This window comes from Erinaceus europaeus, chromosome 7 (genome assembly GCF_950295315.1).
Source record: "Erinaceus europaeus chromosome 7, mEriEur2.1, whole genome shotgun sequence".
Classification (NCBI taxonomy): domain Eukaryota; kingdom Metazoa; phylum Chordata; class Mammalia; order Eulipotyphla; family Erinaceidae; genus Erinaceus; species Erinaceus europaeus.
In genome coordinates, this window is record NC_080168.1 from 18,353,883 (window position 1) to 18,375,235 (window position 21,353).

Consider the following 21,353-nt stretch of genomic DNA (forward strand, 5'->3'; position numbering starts at 1 on the left):
CTCTCTCCATTTCTCTCTGTCCTATCCAACAATGACAACAACAAGAATAACTACAACCATAAAACAAAGAAGGGCAACAAAAGGGAATAAATAAATAAATATTTTTTTAAAAGAGGGCTAGTTTTGCTCTCTGTTCCTTCACTTCTGCAAACAAGAAGAGCAGTCAAGCAGAATTGATTTTTCTAGCCTTCCAACACAGTGCAAGGAACTACAAGGTGTTTTTGTGACTAGTTTTTTTTTTTTTTTTTTCTTTCTCCCCCTCCTTTTTTGCAGCTCTGGCTTACAACTGGGGACTAACACCTCTGTGTCTCAGACCTGACAATCTGCTGTATCAATCACTGTAATTTCCTCTGGCCTGTGACCCTTTTTTTTTTTTTAAAACCTCATTCAAATAAATATGGGCTCACATCCTTAAAAGAGAAGCATGGGGAGGGGGGCAGGTGGTAGCATACCACATTAAGCGCACATACTGAGAAGCACAAGGACTGCCTCGAGGATCCCAGTTCGAGCCCCCAGCTCCCCACCTGTAGGGAGGTGGTTTCACAAGCGGTGAAGCAGGTCTGCAGGCGTCTGTCTTTCTCTCCCCCTCTCTGTCTCCCCCTCTTCTCTCCATTTCTCTCTGTCCTATCCAACAACAACAAAAATGGAAAAAGGTGGCTGGCACAGAGCCCCAGTGGTAACTCTGGAGGCAGAAAAAAGATAAGCACAGGAAAAGAAAAAAAATTAAGACTTTGAATGAAACACCTTGTTTTGTTTTCATTCTCTTTGATGTTTTCTGTGGGTTCTGATGGAGAGAAAACTCTAGAATGCCTGCTGTTGAGCGGCAAAGAGTCACCGACTTCAGAGAAGCTAGTAGGAGTTTCACAGAGACTAACAGGCCAGCATTGCTGTTAACAAGTAACGACAGGCAGAGTCCTCATAAAAGCCACTCATGGTCCTGCACACTTCTGACCCTTTCCAGAACAGAGTAATGATCTTCCTGAGAAATGAGTTTGAGAGCACTGACCTCAGAAATAATATTCATTGGTCTGGAGGGGACCTACCTCAAAGCAAACATCTGACAGGCTAAGGCTTCCTATTATCTCTCCTTCCCTCCCTTACTTTCTTTCTTTCTTTCTTCAAAGGCTTCTTTTCTTTTCTTGTTTAACCTTTATTTATTTAATTTGATAGGACAGACAGAAATTGAGAGGGGAGAGACAGAGAAGGACAGAGAGACAGAGAAGGACAGAGAGACATCTGCAGCCCTGCTTCACTGCTTATGAAGCCTCCCCCCTGTAGGTAGGGACTGAGGGCTTGAACCCAGGTCCTTGTGTGTGGTAACATGTGCACTTAACAAGGTACATCACCAACCGGCCCTCAAAGTTTTGTTTTTTTTTTAATTGACATAGAAAAATGGCGAAGGAAGGGGGTGGAAGAGAGGGAGAGAGGGAAGAGAGAGATTCGCAGCCCTGCTTCACCGCTAAGGAAGTTTCTGCCCTGCAGGTGATGATTTCTTTGTGAGAAATCAGTGAGAGAGGGGAGGAAGAGGGAGCCCCAGCCTCACTCTGGTGCAGACAGCCCTGGGGAATCACTCAGGACCTCCCATTTGCAAGTCCTGTGCTCATTGGCCTTTTAGGGCCAAATATTCCTGGGCTGGAACCTGGGCCACGCTCATGGCAACACAGCGCACTATTCAAGTCAGCTATTTTGCAAGCTCTGCATGTTTTCCTCATCATAGTGGTCAATCATCTCCACCTCACCCTCTTCCTTTTCTTCTTCCTCCTCCTCTTCCCTCTTCCTTTTTTCCTACTCCTTTCTATTTTTTGTTTTTTAACCCAAGACTGCTCAGCTCAGGTTAACCGTGGTGCGGGGACTGAGCCTGGGACCTAGAACTTCCAACAGCAGCCACTTCGCATGACCCCACCCCCACCCCTGTGTGTTTTCTTAATACCCTCACGAGCTAGTCCAAAAGCCTTTTTGCCACTAACTGGCTACCTATTACAGACAGTGTCCCGGAACCAGCAAAACAGCTCACCTGTGCAGTGTGTATGCTTTGCCATGAATGCAACCCAGATTCAAGCCTAGTCCCCACTAGGTGGAAGAAGCTCTGGAGCTGGTGTCTGTCTGTCTGTCTCTCTTTCTCCACGTCCCTCCTTTCCTCCTTCCCTGAAAAAAGGTTAGCCCAGAGTTACAAAGTTCTGCCAATGACAATAAAATAAAATAAAATAAAATAAACCCCTCCCCCTTCCCCAAAGAGCTGGGGGGCTAAGCCATTGACTGCTAGCATGAATTGCTCAGGATTTTCAACATACTTAAAGCCACCCCTGCCTCTGCCCAAATACATACACCAGCTATTTCTGGAAACAGTTTACATGAGCAGAATCACTATGATTAGAAATCAGGTAAGGCTGGCAGCTTGAATACAAAAGAGACTGTCCACATTGATGCAGAAACACATTTTCTGCCTCCAAATTAAATCTGAGCATGCTGATTCCTGCATACTTCAGGAGGCTGAATGCTCCACAGGCCTTCAGAAGCTGTTTCATTTCTAATCCTTGCGATCTTCAGAACTCAAATACCTAATGAAAGCTAACGAAAGACTGCTGATTTGGCTGATGGGAGATGGTGGTGGTTTGGACACATCCTATTCTTCCAGCCAGTGGGGAGAGGAAAAGAAAGGAAGAAAGGAAGGAAGAAAGAGAGAGAGAAGAAAGGGAGCGAGAGAGAAAGATAGACCTCTGATCTGCTTTCTACCAACTTCTGTCTTTACAATCCCATGCCGCTAGTTCAGTCAAACTCGATGTGCTTCTGAAAGCCTGCTGCCAACAACTGTCGCTAGCTGTTCTCACCCTGCGCTGGGGTGTGGGGAGGAAGGGGGTTGGTTGACAGGGATGTGTGATCTGGCTTTGTGAATCACCCAGAAATCACTTTTATAAAATAGCTCTTTGGCAGAAGGCTACTGAGCCACATGGCAGAGAGAAGCCAGTGTTTTCGGATAGCAGCTGAGAACACAAAAATCACCGAGGGGGATACAGAACCTTCTGGCCTGAGCCCTGTGAGGTGAAAACAGGCGGCCTTCTGCCAGCTTCACTGTGGGCTCCATTTTGGGGAGAGGCAGAAGGCAGAGGGGCACTCACCCCTAGCAGGAGACAGCGGCCGCCAACCAGCATGCAGATACTCAGGAGGGCTCAGTGTTTCTTTCCCTTTTTCATACATTAAAATTTTAAAAAATGCCTTTATTCATTTATTATTGGATAGAGACGGAAATTGAGAGATAAAGAGGGAGAGAGAGAGAGACAGAGAGACACCTGCAGATCTACTTCACCACTTGTGAAGCTTTTCCTCTGCAGGGGGCTTGAACCTGGGTCCTTGCACACTGAAGTGTGTGCTACTGCCTGTTACCATGAGTGTAATTTCTTCTTCTTTTTTATTGTTGTTGTAGTTATTATTGTTGTTATTGATGTTGTTGTTGGATAGGACAGAGAGAAATGGAGAGAGGAGGGGAAGACAAAGAGGGGGAGAGAAAGATAAGACACCTGCAGACCTGCTTCACTGCCTGAAAGCGACTCCTCTTCAGGTGAGGAGCCGGGGGCTCGAACGGGGATCCTTGAGCCAGTCCTTGCGCTTCGCACCACGTGCAATTAACCTGCTGCACTACCGCCTGACTCCCAAGTATAATTTCTTTTTTTTTTTTTTTTTTTTATTTATTTTATTTATTTATTCCCTTTTGTTGCCCTTGTTGTTTTATTGTTGTAGTTATTATTGTTGTTGTCATTGTTGGATAGGACAGAGAGAAATGGAGAGAGGGAGGGGAAGACAGAGAGGAGGAGAGAAAGATAGACACCTGCAGACCTGCTTCACCACCTGTGAAGCGACTCCCCTGCAGGTGGGGAGCCGGGGTTCGAACCGGGATCCTTATGCCGGTCCTTGTGCTTTGCGCCACCTGCGCTTAGCCCGCTGCACTACAGCCCGACTCCCCCAAGTATAATTTCTTAATCAGTCCCACAGGCATGTTTTCATTAGCTTTGGTCAGTAATCTCATTTCACACATGAGGAAACTGACTGAGTGGGGTAGACGCCCAGGGTAACAGTCTGCTGAGGGTGGAACCAGAACCCCTGCTAACCTGTGGTGTGTACCATCTCCTCAGTTGAGTCCCATGCGGTGTGTACTGTCTCCTCAGTTGAGTCCTTTGGCTTCTCTAACGGGTCATGGTCCTGACTTAAGCTGAGCAAGTTCAGTCTGACATCTACTGCTGGTTTTATTGTGATACTGCAGTGCTCTCAGTAAGGAAAACAATGATTTCCTTTGTCTGGTTGTTAGCCTTCCCAAATCTTAAAATGGGGGAGAACTAGCCCTTTCTTCCACAAGACATTGCAATGCCAAGACAATATGTAAAAACAACCATCCAAATTCCAAATCTTGGGAGTCGGGCTGTAGCGCAGCAGGTTAAGCGCAGGTAGCGTAAAGCGCAAGGACCGGTGTAAGGATGCCGGTTCAAGCCCCCAGCTCCCCACCTGCAGGGGGGGGGGGGGTCGCTTCACAAGCGGTGAAGCAGATCTGCAGGTGTCTATCTTTCTCTCCCCCTTTGTCTTCCACTCCTCTCTCCATTTCTCTTTGTCCTATCCAACAACGACAGCACTAACTACATCAATAAAACAATAAGGGCAACAAAAGGGAATATATATATATATATATATATATATATATATATATATATATATATATATCCAAATGCCAAATCTTTTTTTTTTGGGGGGGGGGGGGGGTTAGGGACTCAGTATAATGGTTCTGCAGAAGATTCTCATGTCTGAGGAACCGAGGTCTTAGGTTGAAGCCTCAGCACCATCACAAGCCAGAACTGAGTAGTGCTCTGGTCTCTTTCTAGTTTTCTCTCTGTATCTCTCATTACAAAGAAATAGTGGGGGAGTGGGGCCAGGCGGTGGTGCACTGGGTTAAGCACACACAGCGCGAAGCGCAAGGATCCCGTTTGAGCCCCCAACTCCCTACCTGCAGGGAATCACTTCACTAGTGAAGCAGGTCTGCAGGTGTCTTTCTGTCTTTCTCCCTCCCTATTATCCCTTTCCCTTTCCCTATCAATTTCTCTGTTTTATCCAATAAAATGGAAAAAAAAAAAAAAAAAGGCCACCAGGAGCAGTGCATTTGTAGTGCAGGCACTGAGCCCTAGCAATAAGCCTGGAGGCAAAATAAATAAATAATGAAATGTTAAAAAAGAAAAAAAAATAGACCTCTCTCTCTTTTAACCAGAGCACTGCTCATCTCTGGGTTATGATGGTTCTGGGGATGGAATCTGGGACTCTCTAGAGTCTCAGATATCTTTTGCATCATTTATCTTCCCACTCGCCAAATCTAGAACTCTTAACTCAGGACTTATGGAATTACTAATTAGCAAATGCAAAAAACTACATATGTGTAGCCATTATGTGCATTTTTCCAGATGAAGAATCCATTATTCTCATCAGCTAATTCTAGGACCCTGTGGCTTGTGGAAGACCTGAAAGCATTCCATGTAGCCCTTGTGAGCTGTGAGGCAGGCTTCTCAATGCTGGATGTCTACTAATGCTTTGAATACTCACTTTTTGTCATCCAGTAAAAGCCAAAGCCTTTACAGCTAACATATTTATATGTCTTTTCTGTGGCTGAAAGACAAAAAAAAGGGGGGGAAAACTGACTCCTACTTCTCATCAAAAATTCAGCTTTGGGCAAAAAGCTTGCTCCGAGTCACAATTTCCAAGTAACAGTGGAGTCAGGACCAGAGCATCTCTGCCTAAGTCAGTCATTCTTTCTGCTTCCCCAGTGACTGCTGATACTGTCTCCTGTCATGGTCAAACCGAGCCTTGCAGTTTTGCAGCAAGTCTTTCCCCAAGGACTGAAAAGCTCTTCCCTTATGTTTAATTTCTGACAGTAGGACTGACATGGATTAAGGATCCCTTTACTTAGTGAAGGAACAGATGGTACCCTGAATGAATTATCTACCTGACTTCACGTAGCAAGTCACATAGAGAAGAAACCCAACTCTTCTCTCTCCCTTAAAATCCACTGAGCAAGAAGGTAAAAAACTCAGGGCCTCCTGGGGGTTGGGTGGTGGTGCACCCAGTCAAGCATACAAAGGTTCAAACCCCCACTCCCTACTTGCAGGAAGAGCGGTGAAGGAGGTCTGCAGGTCTCTCTCTTTCTCCTTCTTCCCCCCCCAACCCCGTTCCTTTTTAAAGTTTTGTTCTATTATAAATGTACTCCTTTCTCTCTCTCTCTCCCCTCCCCTTACTTTTTACCAGAACACTGCTCAGTTGTGGCTTATAGTAGTGTGGGGGATTGAACCTGAGACTTCAGAGCCTCAGGCAGGAGTTTCTTTGCATAACCATTATGCTATCTACCCCGCCCCCTTCCCCTCTCAATTTCTCCCTATCCTATCAAATAAAATGGGGGGGGGGGGCAACAGGAGTAGTAGATACACAGTGCAGGCACTGAGCCCCAGAGATAACCTTGGTAGCAATAATTAAAAAATAAAAGATCAGGGTACATGGGCCAGATCACATCTCTCCTGGCCCGAGTGGCACCAAAAGATGATGCCTCTGTAGCTCGGAGATCCTCCAAGCTCTCAAGAGACCAAACAGAAGGAACATACGCTGTGCCAGCTGCTACCTTCTGAAGAACTGTGACAGCTCAGAAGGTGTCTGGCAGACTGGTATTCAAGGAATGAGATATGACCCTGACCCCTTTCTTAGGAGTATTGGAATTTACTGCCCAACCAAATGGGGCACAGAGGAGAAACAAGATGAACCCAAACTGGCTGCTTCCTCCTTGTAGCCATCATCTGTATACACAGTCCCTCCCTCCCCTGGTCAGTCTCCAAAGAGCTGATTAAAATGCCTAAGTGCTTGGGCCCTGGCTTCTGCATCTGGCAGAACTCAGCCCAGAACCACTGAGGCTCTCGGGACTTTTTTTTTTTTTAATCATCTGATTCTGGGAATAAAGTGAGCTTGTTCTTAAAGGGACTAGAGCAGCTGCCATCTAAGCTAAGCCATCACAACTCATCTCTGGTGCCCCAAATCTGTGTACCCTCTAGATAAAGACAGAAAGGTTTCTTGGGGCTAAGAACTAGATGGGAACCACCTGACCCTAACTGAAGGGGTCCTGTGCTAGCCTGCTGGAAGGCTTCCATCTTAATAGGTGTGCACGAAGCTACCCTCCCAGGCTCCCCTTTGCTCACCCCCTACACCAGCATGGAAAGCCACCACAGCACAAGGAGGGAGAGGGACCCTTAAAACTGTGTTAAGTTTACGGCAGACTGCTTAAGCTTATCAACAGCATGACAAGAAGCAAGGTAGGCATCTCACTCAGTTTACTGTGCTCTTCCAAGAGAAAGTTCCACTTCCTGGTCTTGGCATCTGCAGGGAGAAGAAACAAACAAACAAACGTTACCCCTGACCCTCCTGTGATGTCTTCACACCCTGTTTGCAAAAACCTCTCTCTAGTAAGTCAGGAGGGTGTTGGCTGGTCCTGGGCGTGGCGTGGGGACACAGTCCAGCAAATCCAAACTATCTTCAGCTTTCCAGACAGGGATGACAACTGTGGCTTACACCTGATGCCATACTGGGTGCCAAGCCTCCCTTACTCCCAGGTGGTGGGCAGGGGTGGACTGGGAGGTTGGACCTGAGCTTGGAAACCTGTGAGCTCAGCCAGGTGCACCACTCCATGGGCCCTGAACAAGAAATTCTACTGAGGCTTCCTTCACCATGCTATCTGAACGTCATGTCTCAAGGCCTGAAGCTTTCAGAGTTGGACTTTCTAGTTGTCTGAGGGAAAGACCCTGAAATTATTTCAAGAACGGGAAAAGACTAACTATGCAGAGAGGCCACTGTGTCTTTCTTTCTTAGTGTGGTAGATGGCTAGGACTCAGCCTCCCACTCCCTTCCTGTACTTTTCTCTTTTTCTACCCCTTTTACAACCTTTTAAATGTCTGTGCTCTCCTAAATAAACTTATCCTTAATTCTTCTCCTAATAGATTTCCTTAACACACTTAATACCACCTTTAAAAAAAAAAGAAAAAAGAAAAAAGAAACAGCACACAGCATGGCAAGAGCTGAGAATAAAATCTAGAAATTTAGGATTTTATTTTATTTATATAGAATACAGGTTGAGTGGTCCGGGAGGTGGTGTAGTGGATAAAGCATCAGACTCTCAAGCATGAGGTCCTGAGTTCAATCTCCGGCAGCACATGTACCAGGGTGATGCCTGGTTCTTTCAATTTCCTTCTATGTTTCTCATTAATAAATAAATAAAATCTTAAAAAAAAGAAAAAGAATGTAAGTTGAGAGAGGAAGGGAAGATAAAGAGGGAGAAACACAGACTCCTGCAGTCCTGTTTGACCATTCATGAAGCCTCCCCCTGCAGGTGGAGAGTGAGGGCTTGACTCTGGGGCCTTGCACACTGCAGTATGTGAGCTTAACCGCATGCACCACTGCTCAGCTCCAGAATTTAGAATTCTAAAGCTGACTCTGCCCTTATTATGACAGTGTGGCTTCTAGAGAACCTTACAAAACAAAAACAAACCTTGCAGTGCTTTGGCCAGTGGTTTCTAATCCCAGCCGAATACTAGATTTACCTGAAGAGTAAAAATAACATCTATGCCCAGGCCTTATCTCAAGCTAACAATTCCCATCAGCATTATGTCTGGGTAGGATCTGACATGGTGGTCACTGTGGGGTCAGTGCCCAAGAATTTGGACTTTATTAGGTCTCCCAGGTGGTTCTAGTACGAGCTCAAGTTTGAGAACCATCATAGTTGAGCCCAGGTGTTGGTGCACTCGATTGAGCACACATGTGCAAGGACCCAGGTTCAACCCCTCAGTCCTACCTGCAAGGGGAATACATCATGAATGGTGAAGTAAGTCTGCAGGTGTCTTTCTCCCACTCATTCCATCCCATTCCTCTCAATTTCTCTCAGACCCATCAAATAATAATAAAAGAGTAAAAATAAATACAATAAATTTCTGAATGTTTTTATAAAAAGCACCATCTTAGTCTATAGGAATCCTATTTGTTGCATTTATTTTTATGGTAACTGCTTGTTTTTCAAGACTTGCTAAGGTCAAAGTGAAAGCTGGTGGGTTTTAATGGCTGTAGCAAGAATTCACCAGTTTTTACTAGGAAAACGCTGAGCAGGTAACTTATGTGTGTGTGGAAAAGGGGCTCAGGGGTGGCAAATAGTGGCACTGTCTCTGTGTGAGAAATCTCTGAAGGACGAGACAGGCCTCACTGTGTGTTTAGTGGCACTGTCTGTGATAAATCTCTGAAGGACGAGACAGGCCTCTCTGTGTGTTTACTGTCTGGAATCATCTAGGCATCACCTTCCTACTGTGAGAAGACCAGACGAGGCAGGTGCAAGCAAGAAAATCCTTCCTGTCCTCATCTGGTGAGGGAAAAGCTTCAGGAGTGGTGAAGCCGGGCTGCAGGTGTTTCCCTGCCTCTCTCCCCCTTCCCTCTTGATTTCTCTGTCTCTATCCAATAATAATAATAACCAAAAAGAAAAAAAAGAAGAAAAAGAAAGAAAATCATCTCTAAACATTCAAAATGGAAAAAGCACCCTCTTCTGAGCTCTCTGACAACAGTGCATGTTGGGAATGAGGTGGAGGGCAGGTACTTGCCGTAGTTTCTGGAATCCATCTGTTTGAACACAGCGATCAGCTCCTGGGAGTAGCCGATGTCTGCTTCAAATCGGGTCCGGGAGATGAGCACACATCGTCCTTTGACAAAGGCAAGGGAGGGAGCAGGAGGCAGGCCAGGCTGTGTCCAGCTGTCACTGCTGCTGCTGCCACCAGCGTCAGTGGGCAAGGCTTCCCTGCTGCCCTCGGCCACTTCCAAAGGCTGCAGGGTAACTGCAGGGAGGCTCCGGGCTGCTGTCACTGCCGAGGAAGAAAAGGACAGAAGTGTGACGTTCTCACAGGAGTAAAGTGGTATCTCACGGTTGTCTCTAACTGCATGTCTCTGAGAATCAGTGACTTTTGAGCATTGTTTTCATATGCCTGTTGGTCCTTTGGATCTACTAAGGATGATGAAGTCACCTTCTTCACCTCATCTTGGATGGAGCTTGAAGGAGTCATATTAAGTGAGATAAGCCAGAAAGAGAAAAATGAATATGGGATTACCTCACTCATGGACAGAACTTGAGAAAGAAGAACAGAAAGGGAAACAAAGTATAACTTGGACTGGTTTGGTGTATTGCACTGAAGCAAAGAACTCTGGGCAGAAAGGGAGTTGGGGGAGGTGGGAGCTTTCAGGTCCTGGTACAAGATGATGGACCTAGTCTGGGAGTGAGAGTGTTTTGCTGACACCTTATCTTGGAGAGATGAGAAATTATACCCATGGTGCTCCGGGAGATGGCGCAGTGCAGAAAACATTGGACTCTCAAGCACAAGGTCCTGAGTTCAATCCCCAGCAGCACATATACCAGAGTGATTTCTTTCTCTCTCTCTCTTTCTTTCTTTTTTAAAGATTTTACTTATTTATTAATGAGAAAGATGAGAGGAGAGAGAGAAAGAGCTAGACATCACTCTGGTACATGTGCTGCTGGAGATTGAACTCAGGACCTCATGCTTGAGAGTCTGATGCTTTATCCACTGTGCCACCTCCCGGACCACGCCAGAGTGATTTCTGATTCTTTCTCTCTCTCCTATCTTTCACATAAATAAATAAAATCTTTTTAAAAAGATGAAAAGAAATTGTACCCATATGCCAACAACTAAACTGTAAACCATTAACCTCCTAGTTAAAAAAAAAAAAAGGGGGGGCCACGTGGTGATGCACCTGGTTGAGCGCACGTTACAATGTGGAAGGACCTAAGTTCGAACACCTAGTCCCCACCTGCAGGTGTGTGTGTGTGTGTGTGTGTGTGTGTGTGTGTGTGTGTGTGTGTGTGTGTGTGTGTGTAAGTGGTGAAGCAGCACTGCAGGTGTTTTTCTGTCTCTCTCTCTCTCTAACCCTCTCCCCTCTTCATTTTTGGATTTCTCTCTCCAATAAATAAAGATGGTAATAAAAAAAGAAATTAAGTTGTATATAGTATACATAATAAATGAATTTATAACCTACAGAATCCATTTAGCAGATGATTAATAAATATGTTAATATGAAAGCTTTGGAAGAAAAAAATGAAGAAGAAAGAAAAGGACAGAGGTGACAATCCAGACAGCTGTCCCACAGCCCTGGGCTGCTCAGCCAGCAGAGGCAGCGGGGACGGGGCTTTGAGGGAATCTGCTTGGCGGCCTGGTGAGGAAAGGCCTGGTTAGACTGGGAAGTCTTACAGTGGCTTTTAACTGGGGCTGTGAGAACTCCTGCATTTACTCAACAGATCTCTTCAGCTCCCAATTGTCATTAGAAAAACACAGACCTAGAGCTCAGAAGTGAACGGGAGGGAGAGGGACCCCGTCAGGATAGGTGAATTTACTAGGAGTTTCTTTGTGCTGCTACGTCAGAGCAGTCTCAGATGTGGACACACAGAGGCCATTCACTTCACCCTCTTCCCAGGTCACTGCTCTGTCTGGAGAACCCGGGAAGGGACGCAAGACAGGCAGGCCACAGATTCAGGCCTGACCCTTATTTTACCCACTATGGACACATTTCTAGAGATGAATAGATTTGACTACATAAAAGCAAGCTGTCAAAAATGCAAACTGTACTGAATGGCAAAACTACTGAATAAAGATATCTGCAGGGAATGGAAAGATAAAAAACAGAGAGCTCTTACTTTAAAAAAAAAAAAAAAAAGCAGAGATGCTGCCAATTCAAACGAAGGGAAAATGATACATTGTGAGAAGTGTTCAAGGTCACGAATCATCTGAGAAGAAGGCAGCCATGTCTTACTTAAGTATCACTTAAAAAAAAAGTTATCTGCACTAGCAGTTGGGAATAAAACCTTTTGGAAACCAGTTTGGTAACCTACAGCAAGAACCCTAAAAAATGATCACAATTCCTAAATACTCAGTATTTAGGAATCCACCCCAGAGCACAGCTGAAATGATAAAAAAGTGTTCCTTACAGTCTGAATACTGGGAAAAGTGGCAGCAAATTAAAAAGGAAATGAATCAAGCAATTTATAACATACTCATACAGTACAATCTTATGAAGTCATTAATTTCTCAGAAATTAATTTCAGTAGAAATTGGGGGGGTCAGGCGATGGCACACTGGGTTAAGCATACACAGTACAAAGAACAAGGACTCATACAAGGATCCTAGTTCAAGCTCCCGGTTCCCCACCTGCAGGGAGGGTCACTTCACAAGTGGTGAAGCAGGTCTGCAGGTGTCTTTCTTCCTCTCTATCTCACCCTCCTCTTCTAATCACTCTGTCCTAGCCAATAAAATGGGGGAAAAAAGTTTTTTTGAAGGAGCCAAGCAGTGATGCACCTGGTTAAGCACACACATTACAGTGGACAAGGACCCAGGTTCAAGCCCCCTGGTCCCCACCTGCAGGGAAGAAGCTTCACGAGTGGTGAAGCAGGGCTGCAGGTGTCTGTCTCTTTCCCTATCTTCCCTCCCCTTCTCAATTTCTAAATCAATGCAATAATAAATAAGAATTTTAAAAAAGATATTTTAAAATACAAAAGTAAATATTAAATTCAACAATGAGATTGCTTTTTGGTGGCCTAAGCAGTCCAATGATGGACACCCAGATGTTCATTATCCAGAATTAACTGTTAGTATTCACCATCTAGATAAATGTTTGTTGGGGAAAATTTTTAAAAAGGTTAAGGTCACATTAGATGAGGCTGAGGAGATAGTAAAATGGTAATACCGAAGACTTTCATGCCTGAGGCTCTAAAGTCCCAGGTTCAATACCCAGTACCCCCATAAGCCAGAAGTGAGCAGTGTTGTGGGATGGGGGAAAAGGGTTATAAGACACGTAGGGCTGGGGAGACATGTCAACACTGGAGCGCAAGGTCCTCATGCCTAAGGCCCAAGAAACCCTGGTTCAGTTTCTGGTATTGTCATATGCCAAAGATGAATGGTAAATATTGTGCCCATTTTTTCTCTCTCACACAAAAATAAATAAATAAATAAATAAAATAATTACCATACACAGATTAAAAAAAAAGTTGTATGTTTTTTATTTTTTAAAATCTTAATGGTGGTCCAGGAGGTGGCACAGTGGCCAAGGCACTAGACTCTCAAGCATGAGGTCCTGAGTTCAATCCCTGACAGTACATGTACCAGAGTGATGTCTGGTTCTCTCTCTCTCTCCCCTATCTTTCTCATTAATAAATAAATAAAATCTAAAAAAAAAAATCTTAATGATTTATTTTGCGTAGAAGGAGAAAGAAACAGGCAAAGGAAAGACAAGAGAGGGAGAGAGAGACAAAGAAAGACATCCACAGCACTGCTTCACCGCTCATGAAGCTTTACCCCTGCAGGTGGGGATTGGGGACTTGAACCAGTGTCCTTGTGTACTGTAATCCAGGTGCACCACCAGGCAGTGCCAAAAGTTTATTTACAATAAAGAAAGAAAGAACCAGAGTGTCACTCCAACACATCCTGTGCCAGGGATAAAATTCAGGACTAGTCACCATACCATTGCCTTGGCCACAAAATCTGTGTATTTTAAGGCACTTTGAAAAGGCTGGCAGGAATGAACCAAAGTGTTAGTAGCAGTTAACTGAGTGGGAAGGTTATATTTATTAATCAATTCCCTTCCTTCGAACCTCCCCTACATCTCTATTCTGTCGATTATGGGGAGAGTATTTCTTTTTCTTTTCTTATTCTTTGCACACTGACACCCACTCCATTTGATCTACAATGGATAGGTAGCAGAGTTACAAAACAACAGCAGAGCCCAGGAGGTGGCACAGTGAATCGCGCTGGGTACTGAAGCGGGAGGTCCTGAGTTTGAAACCCAGCATCCCATGTACCAGAGTGATGTTCTGGTTCTTCCACTATCTCATAAATAAATAAATAAATAAATAAATAAATCCTTTTAAAAAATCAGCAAAACCTAGACCAAGGATATAGCTCAGTGGTAAAGCACATGCCACTATATAAAAGTTTATGAGATCCCGGGTTCAATCCCTGGCATTGGAAAAAAGAAAAGGGCATAATGCAAAGGGCAAAGGTACATACAGAGGCCAGAAAGCAAGAGGAAGACCGAATGGCAGACATGTCTTTGGATACCAGCGTTATGTTGGTGAGAAGTCTGATCTACCTGGAGATCCAGAACGAACACACCTCTCTGAAAATTCAAATGCCCGGCCATTGTGGCAGTGTTCAGGGCAGATCCCAACAGATAAACAGCAGGTGTACAAAGCTCTGGTGAGGATTCAGAGGTGCCCAAACAATTCATAATCAGTAAAGTCCATGTAAGAGCTAAACAACTGGGAGTCGGGCTGTAGCGCAGCGGGCTAAGCGCAGGTGGCGCAAAGCACAAAGACCGGCATAAGGATCCTGGTTCGAACCCTGGCTCCCCACCTGCAGGGGAGTCGCTTCACAGGCGGTGAAGCAGGTCTGCAGGTGTCTATCTTTCTCTCCCCCTCTCTGTCTTCCCCTCCTCTCTCCATTTCTCTCTATCCTATCCAACATACAACAGACAACAACAATAATAACTACAACAATAAAACAACAAGGGCAACAAAAGGGAATAAGTAAATAAAATAAATATAAAAAAATTAAAAAAAAAAAAAGAACTAAACAACTTTGTGCCCAATTGTTGAAAACAAGCACACCACACAGAAAACCTGACTGGGATTTGCAGAAGCGGAAGTCATTCAGATCATGCAGCCCCATGGCCAGAGAGTAGGAGCAACTGGATGACGAGACAAAGAAAAGCACGAAAGTGGAGAGAAATCACAGGTCTGAAGGGGACAAGAGGACCACTAGGAGTCAAGGTCTGTGACCTTAACCTAGGACACCGGTCTCCCCTCTTAACACCCAACAAATGGACTAAGGCAATCATAAAAGTGGGTCTCTCCACGCGGGACCCACACAGCGTCACAAAGACACCGCCTAATGTCACACAAAGACACAAACAGGAAGAAATGGTTCCTTCTTGAGGGAGCTGCCCTGTCCAAAGGTACCTCCCCCAGAAACAGCTGGTGGGTGACTCCAAAGAATTCTGCCTTATGCCCCACTTCTGCAAAGGAATGACCCCACCATACAACCTGATCTCCTCTCTCTCTCTCTCTCTTCTTTCTTTTCACCTTTTTCTTTTTAAAATCGTGTTGGGGGAGAATGCTGGTGGGGGTAGCTGAGCAGAAGTGAAGGCTAGAACACTTATGGATGGAGGTTCAGAATGTGGGCACACAGAGGAGAACCTTGTGTCAGACAGTCAGTGAGACGTCAAAGACAGAGCGCCTCCACCCCACCCCAGGACAATGACGAGACCTGGAGCTGCCTGGTACGTCGTCCCTGCCCCACCTGTGAACTGACTGGCAGCACTGAGAAAACAGTGAAGGTCTGTGCTGCCTGCTGTCCAGAATCATTCCTACGAGCAGGGGGCTCGCTACTGGCACAGCTGGAACTGGTGGTCTAGTGAGTCACATATGCTGAAGCCAGACTGTCTTGGTTTGAGTCTGAGTCCCGCAACATGTTGGCTGTGGGACATTGTGTTAGCTACCTGGCTTCTCTGGGTCTCAATTTCCCTTCTTTTTTTTTTTTTTTTTTTTTGGCCTCCAGGGTTATCGCTTACACCATGAATCCACTGCTCCTGGAGGCTATTTTTTCCCCTTTTGTTGCCCTTGTTGTCTTATTGTTGTTTTGGCTATTATTATTGTTATTGATGTTGTTGTTGGATAGGACAGAGAGAATTAGAGAGAGAAGGGGAAGACAGAAAAGGGGAGAGAAAGATAGACACCTGCAGACCTGCTTCACCGCCTGTGAAGCGACCTCCCTGCAGGTGGGGAGCTGGGGGCTTGAGCAGGATCCATAGGCCGGTCCTTGCGCTTAACCCACTGTGCTACCTCCCGACCCCCTCAATTTCCGGATGCCATGAAGAATAAGAGTCGGGGGTGGGGGGAGGCAGGCAGTGGCGTACCCAATTACGCACAGATTTTACCAAGTGTAAGGACGCAGGTTCAAGCCTCCACTCTCTCCACCTGCTGGGGATCTGCTTCACAAAGCGTGAAACAGATCTACAGGTGTCTATCTTTCTCTCCCTTTCTCTATCTCCCCTATCTTCTCTCAATTTCTCTCTGTCCTATGTAATAAAAATTAGGGAAAAGAGGGAGAGAGCCAGCATCACAAAGGGCTCAGAGCTGTCTCCAATGCAGTAGGCAGACACTCTGACCACCAGACACTTTCACCCAAGTCTCTGCCTCTCGAGGCTGCTCACGGCAAGAAAGAAGAGTGCTGGGATAGTGCCTGAAAAGTCATCGCAGCCACATGCCAGGCCGCACCTGCTACCACAACGGGGCATTCCAGCACCCGTGTGTCCCAGAGTGGGGGTGACCACACACCTACTTACTCAGGGCACCGTAGTCACTCATGCCAAAGTTCCACGTCTTGGTGACAGGATCTGAAATGAAACACAAATCCATGACATGTCTACAAAGAGGTTGACAACTGTTGTTACAATTCATACTTGCTCCGTCAATGAAAGTTCTCCTCTCCCTCTCCCTCTCGCCTCTTTTTTACTGCCACTAGGGCTACTGTTGGGGCTTGGTGCCAGCACTATAAACTCACTGCTCCTGACAGCCAGTTCTTCCTGTTTTTCTTTCTCTTTTATTTCTTTTTCATTAGATAGAACAGAGAGATACCTAGAGGGGAGGGAAAAATAGAAAGGGAGAGAGAGGCACAAAGCACAGGGACCGGTGGAGGATCCCGGTTCGAGCCCCGGCTCCCCACCTGCAGGGAAGTCGCTTCACAGGCGGTGAAGCAGGTCTGCAGGTGTCTATCTTTCTCTCCCCCCTCTGTCTTCCCCTCCTCTCTCCATTTCTTTCTGTCCTGTCTAACAACGATGACATCAGTAACAACAACAATAACTACAACAATTTAAAAAAAAAAAGGGAGAGAGAGAGACCTGAAGACCAGCTTCACTGCTCATGAAGCTTCCCCCCTGCAGGTGGGGAGTAAGGGCTTGAACCCGGGTCTCTGTGCATTGTAATGTGTCTAACTAGTTGTGCCACCACCTGGCCCCTGATAAATATGTTTTAAAACATGACTTGGGTATGGACAGTGGAGCACTGGTTGAGCACACATGGTTGAGCACGGATCCAGTTTCAAGACCCCTAGCCCCCACCTGCAGAAGGGAAGCTTCACAAGTGGTGAAGCAGTGTTGCAGGTGTCTCTCTCCTCTATCTTCCCCTCAATTTCTGTCTCTATCAAATAAACAATTACTAAAAAAACGACTTTTATTTTTGCCTCCACGATTATTGCTGGGGCTTGGTGCCAGCACTACAATCCACTGCTCTTGGAAGCCATTTTTTTCATTTTCTTTGATGGGACAGAAATGGAGAGAAGCGGGGGAGTGAGTGAGGGGTAGAGAAAGATAAGGCAGCTGCAGACCTGCTTCATCGCTTGGGAAGCGACCCCCTGCAGGTGGGGAGCCGGGGCTTGAACCCGTACCCTTGAGCAGGTCCTCGCGCTTGATACTATGTGCGCTTAACCAAGCGCATCACCACATTATCTTTTTCTTTTCTTTTTTTAAAGACAGGCAGAGAGAGAAAAGTGAAAGAGAACCCAGCACTGAAGCTTCCTTCAATGCAGGGGGGTGTGGGGGGTCAGGCTTGAATCATAGTCGCAACACTATGCAAGTGAGCTGTTTTGCCAGCCCTGAAAATGACTGTAGAAATAAGAGAAAACATGACACAGAAGTGATGAACAAGATGCATTACCGTAGTTTCTGCTGGGCAGCCGCTTAAACACTTCAATGAGCTTCGCATTGTACCCGATCTTCACCTCAAAACGATCTCCGTTCCGTATGCATCTCCCCTTCTGCTGGGGCCTTCCCTCTGTCCTGGGCATCACACTCCCTGTGCCACAAAGGGTGTTGGCAGTGCTCTGCCCTGGAGTGGAGGGTGTTGCTGTCTTGTTGTCAGGATCCCTGAGAGGCCACGTAGAGGAACATGCTGGTGTCTCTTGGGATAGCTTGGCTTTGGCCAAAGGTTCATGAGTTGTGGGGACTGTTGGAGGGCTCTGTGCCAAGGGAGGGGAGATGGCAGGGAGTGTCATTTGTCTTGGTGGGCTCTGGCTTGGGCAGGCTGTGGGCATCTCTTTCTGGCTCTTGGATGCCCCGTTTGCCTGCTCTGATGTGCTGGGGGGATGAGAACTGTGGGAATGATGAGGTCTTTGGTCTCCATGAAATAAACTGCTGGGATTCTGTTGCTTGGTGTTGTCACTGCCATGATGGTTCACAGGCTTAGAAGGATCCCTGAGGGGGTTCTGGGCAGGACACTGCTTAGACTGGGATGGTTTTGAAGGAGTGGAGGAATCCGAGCATGTGCTCTGAAGCTGTTCTGCTAATAATTTCTCTGCTCTACGGGCCAGAGCCTTTTGTCGATTCTCTTCGATCTTTCTTCTCTGCTCCTCTGTTAGAGGTAAGGACATTTTAGCAGGAAAATGCTCTGAGAAGAAAATCAGTCTTTAACCAGAAAGGTGGTAAAAGCTGAAGAAAGAAAAAGAGACTGAGATGAACATTAAGTGAATGCATTTGCCAAGCTTGTATCTTTATCCTGAACAAGTTTCCACCCAGGAGATGTAGGAATAACACAACCAAAGGATACGTGAAAGTTAATTTTGTCGGGAGTCGGGCTGTAGCGCAGCGGGTTAAGCGCAGGTGGCGCAAAGCACAAGTACCGGCATAAGGATCCTGGTTCGAACCCCGGCTCCCCACCTGCAGGGGAGTCGCTTCACAGGCGGTGAAGCAGGTCTGCAGGTGTCTATCTTTCTCTCCTCCTCTCTGTCTTCCCCTCCTCTCTCCATTTCTCTCTGTCCTATCCAACAACGACGACAACAATAATAACTACAACAATAAAACAACAAGGGCAACAAAAGGGAATAAATAAATAAAATAAATATTAAAAAAAAAAAAAAAGTTAATTTTGTCATTTAGAGATAAAAACAGGGACAGTACAAATGTTAAAATAATGACCCAGCTTAAAAATAAATGGGAAAAGCAAAGAGGTCAGATCAAATCCAAAGCTACGCTGGTATTTTAGCTCCGATATGTTTTCTCCCATTAATCCTCCCCAGTTATCAGATCCCAAAGAAGTTATACAGCGCTGCAAACCGGATTCATCAGATAATGAGATGAGCAACATTTTAAACTGGAAAGGATACTAGGTTTCACTGACATTGGCCAAGACAACCACATACCATGGCGTGACATTTGATAAAAGAGCCTCTCTTCAGCCTGGATTCTGAGGGAAGGAAATAAACAAACAAACATTAGTTTCACAGAGGCTGTACACTAAATTCACCCCCTTATCCTTGGTGCATCAATCTTGAGGGAGTCACCTGCAAGCTGACTGCTGCACCTGTCCTCCAAAAGGTCCAACAGCACTGCTGAGGAACTCTTGGAAAGAAAAAAAAAAGCGGGAGTCAGGCAGTAGCACAGTGGGTTAAGCGCAGGTGGCGCAAAGCGCAAGGACCAAGGACCAGCGTAGGGATCCCCACCTGCAGGGGAGTCGCTTCACCGGTGGTGAAGCAAGTCTGCAGGTGTCTATCTTTCTCTCCCCCTCTGTCTTCCCCTCCTCTCTCCATTTCTCTCTGTCCTATCCAACAACGAACGACATCAATAACAACGATAAAACAAGGACAACAAAAGGGAGTAAATAAATAAAAGGTATAATTAAAAAATTAAAGAAAAAAAGAAAGCAAAACGTGTTTGTTGTACAAATCCAGATGTTAGTGACACATAAAGATGCAGAGGGCAAAGCCAGTCTGTAGTCTCACTGTGCATCAATACTACTTACTGATGGTTTACAGGGGCGTCCTGATGACTTCTATGCCTGCCACGGGTTTGGGAGGTATAACGTATTTATCACACCACAGGACCCTCATAGTCATTCCATTTCACACTTGGTTCTTGTCCTATTATTTTTTCAATTAAATTACACAGGATATTTTTCTGAGTTTCAGAGGCTTAAAAAAAAATTTTTTTTATCAGATTGCAGCTTAGTCCTGGCTTATGATGGTGGTGAGGATCGAACCTGGGACCTTGGGAATCTCAGGAAAAGTCTCTCTGCATCACCTCTATGTTACTTCCTCTGCTCAAACGGAGTCACTCTTTTACAGTATTTTAGAACCAGAAGGCTGCGCACCGATCTCTCGAGTTTGGTTCAGACTAGCTTCCCCCGGTGTCATGCCATGCAATGCTTCTTTTTTAAAATCTTTCTTTCTTATTTATTTATTTTTGTGCCGAGTGATGCTTCTAAACATGTCAAAGCCAGAGCTCCAGCAGCACAGATTAATCCCCAGGGTGAAGCCCAAACTTCCAAGACTTTCTGTCCCTGGGGCCAGCTTCCACCTGTCCCAGCCGCCCGCACCAGAGGAGGCTCGGGGAAGGGCTGCACCGGGTGTCGGGGGAGCACTCTCGGGCCCGAGTTCCCGGGCCCGGGGCTCCCCTGCACCCCCAGGCCCGCCACGTCCAAAGCCTGGAGCTCTGATTGCTAAGGGGCCGCTGGTCAACCCTGAAACCACAGCCATCCCAGCACATGGCCGCCCGCAGTTTCGGGGCATCGCGGGGCGCCACGTCCCCTCCACTATCATCTCCGCGGGGTCCAGCCTCTCCCTGCGGCGGCCGGGCACTGGGTCTCGTCCGCCTTCCCGCTGGCATGTTCCTCCCCGTCTCCCCTCTCACCCAGAGCGCGAGAACCGCAGCCCCCGGCGCAGCGCGTCCCCCTCGGCTGCCCGGCCGGCTCCTCTTCCGGGTGGGCGGTTAGAAGCGGGTATCCCGCGGCCAGTTAACCCACCAGACCGTACAGTCAGCGCCTGGGGGCGGGGATAAGCCGAGAGCTCCGCCACTCAGAAACTACACCTCCCAGAGGGCAGCGCGGCCCCGGCTCCGCTTGAAAAAAAAGGGAGTGGCGCTCCCGGGGTCCTCTGGGGGTTGCAGTTTACACTCGGAGTCTTGGGAGATTTAGGCGACGTAACGTCGGGGGCTGATCCGGATGGGGCCCCAGTGGTGCACTCTGGGAACTGTAGTTCTTTATGCTCCCAGAGGTTTAGCCAAGCACGTGATCTCAAAACATGAGATATTGAGGTTTTTTGTTTTGTTGGTTTTTTTTTTTTTCCACCAGGCGGTGGTGTATCTGATTGAGCGCACATGTTACCATGCTCAAGGACCGAGGTTCAAGCCCCTGGTCCCCAACTGCGGAGGGGATGCTCCATGAGTGAGAGGTAATTGCTAATAATTCAGTTTTAGTAAGATTTTTAGTA

At 46.4% G+C, this 21,353-nt stretch overlaps 1 protein-coding gene across 4 annotated transcripts in view; it reads right to left on the reverse strand.

Annotated features, from left to right (window-relative positions):
• SMARCAL1 (SWI/SNF related, matrix associated, actin dependent regulator of chromatin, subfamily a like 1) overlaps positions 1 to 20,939 on the reverse strand; it is a 67,565-nt gene extending 46,626 nt beyond the window's left edge. Inside the window, exons 1-6 of one of the 4 annotated variants that reach the window (XM_060193944.1) lie at positions 20,776 to 20,939; positions 19,254 to 19,333; positions 17,810 to 18,502; positions 16,441 to 16,491; positions 9,645 to 9,902; positions 7,336 to 7,386 (exon numbers count right to left, since the gene is read on the reverse strand). In XM_060193944.1, coding sequence (XP_060049927.1) covers positions 7,336 to 7,386; positions 9,645 to 9,902; positions 16,441 to 16,491; positions 17,810 to 18,502; positions 19,254 to 19,302 — 1,102 coding nt within the window. In that variant the 5' untranslated portion in view covers positions 19,303 to 19,333; positions 20,776 to 20,939. Of the gene's footprint in view, positions 1 to 7,335; positions 7,387 to 9,644; positions 9,903 to 16,440; positions 16,492 to 17,809; positions 18,580 to 19,253; positions 19,334 to 19,430; positions 19,487 to 20,775 lie in introns of those variants that run through there. The other 3 variants (XM_007535668.3, XM_060193943.1, XM_060193942.1) reach the window with 3 other exon arrangements.
• Between the last annotated feature and the right edge of the window lie 414 nt (positions 20,940 to 21,353).